Source organism: Erpetoichthys calabaricus, chromosome 2, assembly GCF_900747795.2.
Source record: "Erpetoichthys calabaricus chromosome 2, fErpCal1.3, whole genome shotgun sequence".
Classification (NCBI taxonomy): Eukaryota; Metazoa; Chordata; class Cladistia; order Polypteriformes; family Polypteridae; genus Erpetoichthys; species Erpetoichthys calabaricus.
The window spans coordinates 174,592,370-174,598,369 of NC_041395.2; the positions used below are offsets into that span (position 1 = coordinate 174,592,370).

General features: G+C 49.2%; 1 protein-coding gene across 1 annotated transcript in view; it reads left to right on the plus strand.

Moving 5' to 3' along the window:
* aqp12 (aquaporin 12) overlaps positions 1–5,127 on the plus strand; it is a 28,630-nt gene extending 23,503 nt beyond the window's left edge. Inside the window, exon 3 of the mRNA XM_028793087.2 lies at positions 3,428–5,127. Within this exon, the coding sequence (XP_028648920.2) occupies positions 3,428–3,621 (194 nt within the window). The 3' untranslated portion in view covers positions 3,622–5,127. The remainder of the gene's footprint in view (positions 1–3,427) is intronic.
* The last annotated feature ends 873 nt before the right edge of the window (positions 5,128–6,000 follow it).

Below are 6,000 nucleotides of genomic sequence, written 5' to 3' on the forward strand. Positions count from 1 at the left end.
TTTCCGGGGCTTTATGCCCCTGGTAGAGCCACCCAAGGCAAACTGGTCCTAGGTGAGGGATGAGACAAAGAGCGGTTCAACAAACCTTCTTTGATGAATGTAAACTTTGGACGGCTTTTTCCCTTGCCCAGATGCGGATCACCGGGGCCCCCCTCTGGAGCCAGGCCTGGAGGTGGGGCTCAATGGCGAGCGCCTGGTGGCCGGGCCTGCACCCATGGGGCTTGGCCGAGCACAGCCCGAAGAGGCAACATGGGTCCCCTTTCCCATGGGCTCACCACCTATGGGAGGGACCAAGGAGGTCGGGTGCATTGTGAGTTGGGTGGTGGCCTAAGGTGGGGACCTTGGCAGTCCGATCCTCGGCTACAGAAGCTGGCTCTTGGGACGTGGAATGTCATCTCTCTGAAGGGGAAGGAGCCTGAGCTAGTGCGCGAGGTCGAGAGGTTCCGGCTAGATATAGTCGGACTCACCTCGACGTACAGCTTGGACTCTGGAACCAATATCCTTGAGAGGGGCTGGACTCTCTACCACTCTGGAGTTGCCCCTGGTGAGAGGCGCCGAGCGAGTGTGGGCATACTTATTGCCCCCCAAGTTGGAGCCTGTTCATTGGGGTTTACCCGATGGACAAGAGGGTAGCCTCCCTCCGCCTTCAGATGGGGGGATGGGTCCTAACTGTTGTTTGCGCGTATGCGACGAATAGCATATTGAAGTACCCATCCTTTTTGGAGTCCCTGGATGGAGTGCTAGAGGGCATACCTTCTGGGGACTCCCTCGTTCTGCTGGGAGACTTCAATGCTCACGTGGGCAATGACAGTGAGACCTGGAAGGGCGTGATTGGGAGGAACGTCCCCCCAATCTGAACCCGAACGGTGTTTTGTTATTGGACTTCTGTGCTCATGACAGATTGTCCATAACGAACACCATGTTCAAGCATAGGGGTGTTCGATGATTGACTTTGTGATTGTGTCGTTGTACCTGTGGCCACATGTCTTGGACACCCCGGTGAAGAGAGGAGCAGAGCTGTCAACTGATCACCACCTGGTGGTGAGTAGGCTTTGATGGGTGGGGGGGGATGCCGGTCAGGCCTGGTAGGCCCAAATGTGTTGTGAGGGTCTGCTGGGAACGTCTGGCAGAGTCCCCTGTCAGAGGTAGCTTCAACTCCCACCTCCTGCAGAACTTTGACCATATCCCAGGGGAGGTGGGGGACATTGAGTCCGAATGGGCAGTGTTCCGTGCCTCTATTATTGAAGCAGCTGACCGAAGCTGTGGCTGCAAGGTGGTCGGTGCCTGTCGTGGCGGCAATCCCAGAACCCGTTGGTGGACACCGGCGTTGAGGGATGCCGTCAAGCTATTAAAGGAGTCTTACAGGACCCTTTTGTCCTGTGGGACTCTGGTGGCAGCTGATAGGTACTGGCAGGCCAAGCGGAATGCGACTTTGGTGGTTGCTGAGGCAAAAACTCGGGCGTGGGAGGAGTTTGGGGAGGCCATGGAGAACGACTTTCGGATGACTTCGAGGAGATTCTGGTCCACCATCCGACGTCTCAGGAGGGGGAAGCAGTGACACTGTATATGGTGGAGATGGTGCTCTGCTGACCTCGACTTGGGACATTGTGGGTTGTTGGGGGGGAGTACTTCAAAGACCTCCTCAATCCCACTAACACTCCTTTCAATGATGAAGCAGAGCCTGGGGACTCAGAGGTGGGCTCCCCCATCTCTGGGACTGAGGTCACCGAGGTGGTCAAAAAACTCCTTGGTGGCAGTGCCCCGGGGATGGATGAGATACGCCCTGAGTTCCTTTAGGCTCTGGATGTTGTAGGACTGTCTTGGTTGACACGTCTCTGCAACATCGCATGGACATCAGGGACAGTGCCTCTGGATTGCCAGACTGGGGTGGTGGTCCCCCTCTTTAAGAAGTGGGACCGGAGGGTGTGTTCCAACTACAGAGGGATCACACTCCTCAGCCTCCCTGGAAAAGTCTATTCGGGGGTCCTAGAGAGGAGGGTCTGTCGAAAAGTCGAACCTCGGATTCAGGAGGAACAGTGTGGTTTTCGTTCTGGTCGCAGAACAGTGGACCAGCTCTACACCCTTAGCAGGGTCCTGGAGGGTGCATGGGAGTTTGCCCAACCAGTCTACATGTGTTTTGTGGACTTGGAAAAGGCGTTCAACCGTGTCCCTTGGGGAATCCTGTGGGGGGTACTCCGAGAGTATGGGATACCAGACCCCCTGATAAAGGCTGTTCGGTCCCTATACGATCGGTGTCAGAGCTTCGTCCGCATTGCCGGCAGTAAGTCGAACCCATTTCCAGTGAGAGTTGGACTCTGCTAGGGCTGCCCTTTGTCACCGATTCTGTTAATAACTTTTATGGACAGAATTTCTAGGCGCAGCCAGGGTGTTGAGGGGGTCCGGTTTGGTGGACTCAGGATTGGGTCACTGCTTTTTGCAGATGATGTTATCCTGTTTGCTTCATCAGGCTGTGATCTTCAGCTCTCTCTGAATCGGTTCGCAGCTGAGTGTGAAGCGGCTAGGATGTGAATCAGCATCTCCAAATCCGAGACCATGGTCCTCAGCCGGAAAAGGGTGGAGTGCCCTCTTAGGGTTGGTAGTGAGATCCTGCCCCAAGTGGAGGAGTTCAAGTATCTCGGGATCTTGTTCACAAGAGATGGACGAATGGAGCGTGAGATCGACAGGCGGATCGGTGCGGCATCCGCAGTGATGCAGGCTCTACATCAGTCTGTCATGGTGAAAAAGGAGCTGAGCTGAAAGGCAAAGCTCTCAATTTACCAGTCGATCTACGTTCCTACCCTCACCTATGGTCATGAGCTATGGGTAGTGACCGAAAGAACGAGATCGCGAATACAAGCGGCTGAAATGAGTTTCCTCCGCAGGGTGTCTGGGCTTTCCCTTAAAAATAGGGTGAGAAGCTCAGTCATCTGGGAGGAGCTCTGAGTAGAGCCATTGCTTCTCCACATTGAGAGGAGTCATCGAGAGGTGGCTCGGGCATCTGATCAGGATGCCTCCTAGACGCCTCCCTGGTGAGGTGTTCCGGGCACGTCTCACTGGGAGGAGACCCCGGGGAAGACCCAGAACACGCTGCAGGGACTATGTCTCTCGGCTGCCCTGGGAACGCCTTGGGATTCCCCTGGAAGAGCTAGAAGAAGTGGCCGGGGAGAGGGAAGTCTGGGTATCTCTGCTCAAGCTGCTGCCCCTGCGACCCGATCTCGGATAAGTGGAAGAGGATGGATGGATGGATGGATGGATGGATGGATGGATGCTAGTTAGCATACATACCTTATGCTTATTCGCCCCAACAGGCACTTGCCACTACCAAACCAAAATCTCATGTGATTCTCTTCGAATCTGTTGAAGTATAAACTAGCTGACTTGTCTTGGGCTCACTGACAGACTGTTTTTCTTTTCATTTTGCTCCCAGGTATGATTGTGGCAGTGTTTTTCCACCATGGTCACATTCCATTGCTTTCCCACAAGAACTGGCTCTTTTCCCAGAAATCCCGATATCGAATACCAAAGCAGAAGAATCTTCCAATCCTAAAGAGAGCTGCTTCTTTAATTTGGGGGAAAAGGATTGTGATCCAGAAGAATGGAGGCAGGAATGCAAATGAGTGATTCAATGGAACAATTCTTACATATATGGCGCCGTCTGCAACTGCCCCCCTTGAGCTGGAAAGCATGTTATGTCTTTTTTTTTTTTAAACCTGAAGCTATTTAACAGAACCAAGAGTAATTATTCAAATGATTCATTCCATTAGAATTGTGTAGAAGATTTTCTTAAAGGCATTGTTTAATACCATATTTACTCTAATAGCTACCCACTCAGTTAGAAACTCATCTTTGCCACAGTCATGACTGGGACCTCCAAGAGATGTAACCACAACACAGAAGGGAAGGAGATGTGATAAATGGCTGGCCAGTTTTTACTTGCAATTCAGTGAATTTTTGTCTCCACTGTCAATCACGAGCTCTTTAAAGGGGAAGTTCAGACCTTTTGATATGCTGGATGGCCTTCTATAACACTTATTATGACACTTTTTATAGCAGTTGTCTGAACAAAAAATACCCTTGCTTCTCACAAACACCTAACAAATATCATAACCCATTATACATACATTATAAACACAAATGCTCATTCATTCTGAGGTCATATCCTTTATCATTTAAGTATCAATGTGATTTCTTTTTCACTCTTTGATTAATTCAGTTGTTTAAACCTCAGTCCACATCCCGATGATGCTTTTTTCAGGTTAACCGGTGACCATTAAATCTGCCACATCTGATTTTCAGTGTGCTTCGATATGGGAATGGACTCTACAAGAGACTGGTGTTGTCTCTTCTTTCTTGTGTCAGAGACTTCTGGTATAGGATATGCCCCCTATGACTGGCTCTCAATTTGATTAAGCAGATATCAGAACATTATAAGAAAAAACTAGGCTTATAAAAAAATAAAGTTACAAATGGCTGTAAATTATATTGGCAATATCAAGCAGAAGACAAGAATCAAAACTACATGAGACTTCAGGAAAATGCTTGGCACAATAACCCACACACCACTGCCTGGCCAAGACACTAATTAGCCTGTCATCTTTCAAATGGAAGAGTATAAGAAGAAAGCCTACACTGACCCACGGAGAACATACAAACTCTTTACAAACCTGCCAGAGCTGCAAAGCAGCAGCCCATACCACTGCATACCTGCACCATGTTTGATTTTCTTAAACCTCATATATCAATTCAGGGTTATGGTGTGCCGTAGCCTGTCTAAGCAGAATGCGGCATAAGGTAGGAACCAACCCATGCTAGCTCATTGAGGGTCACCACTTATCCTTACTTGAACTTCTTTAAGATGAAAACCAAAGCACCCTGAGAAATACTGTATGTATGGCAGCACAACAGGCTCTGAACATGACAATGAGCAGACTAGACTTTGAGCCTTGTTTCTTGGAGCCTGAGGCAGGGTACTAACAAATGTACAGCTATTTTGTCAGGTGAAGGACATTTTTAAAAATATAATACTGACTATATGTCAAGGGTATGAATTTTTACAGCCTAAGGTTTTACGAGGTAAATAAGTTATTGAAAAGATTTTGTTCACAATGATACCTTGTCTCAATTTGTGATAAGCTATGTCATTATCAAAATAAATAAAAGTTACACTTGGAGAAGTATTATTAAACAAAACAAAAATCTGACATGTGCATTTGTATTTGGCAATACATATATTTATAACTCATAAATATATATTGTGGCAGGAGGCTGGGGGCCAGACCCAGCCGGAATGCCTGGAAGGACCGGGAGGCAGCTTAGACGTCCCCCGGGCCACAAGGGGACAACCGCCCTGAATAAGGAGGCAACCACAGGGACAAAGCCAGGAGACTCAAACCCGTTGGGACCCATGGCCGCTGCCAGGGGGCGCCCTGAGTGTAATGGAGCCCAGGAAACCTGCACTTCCGCCACACCTGGGCAGGTGGAGGAAGAACCTTCCAGGGACACCCGTAGTGCTTCTGGGTGCTCGTGCAGCACTTCCGCCACACCAGGAAGTGCCGCCGGAAGGTCATCAACAAGCACCTGGAGCACATCCGGGTGAATATAACAGGGGCCACTTTCCTACAGTCGGGGAGCTAGAGTCAAGAGCTGGAGCTGGACGAAGCTCCAGTGAGAGGAGGAAGAAAGGTGGCCCACGGACAGTAGGAGAGGCCCGTGTTGGGAGTGTTTGGTGCTGGAAGCACGGTGTGTTGTGTAAGAACTGTATTATAAATAAACGTGTGTTTTATAAAGTGCTGGTGTTTGTCTGATGGCGTTCGGACCAGTTCTCACAATATGTACAATATAGACCAGTTCAGGTATTCTGTGTTTAGTTTAGATACATAAATAAATTACATTAAAAAATAAAAAAAAATAAATGTATTAGGTAGGTAGCCCATTGTGCTACTCCTGTGAACAATACTAAACAGAGAGAACAAAAGTCCAGCACATTAAGCGTGTGCCACC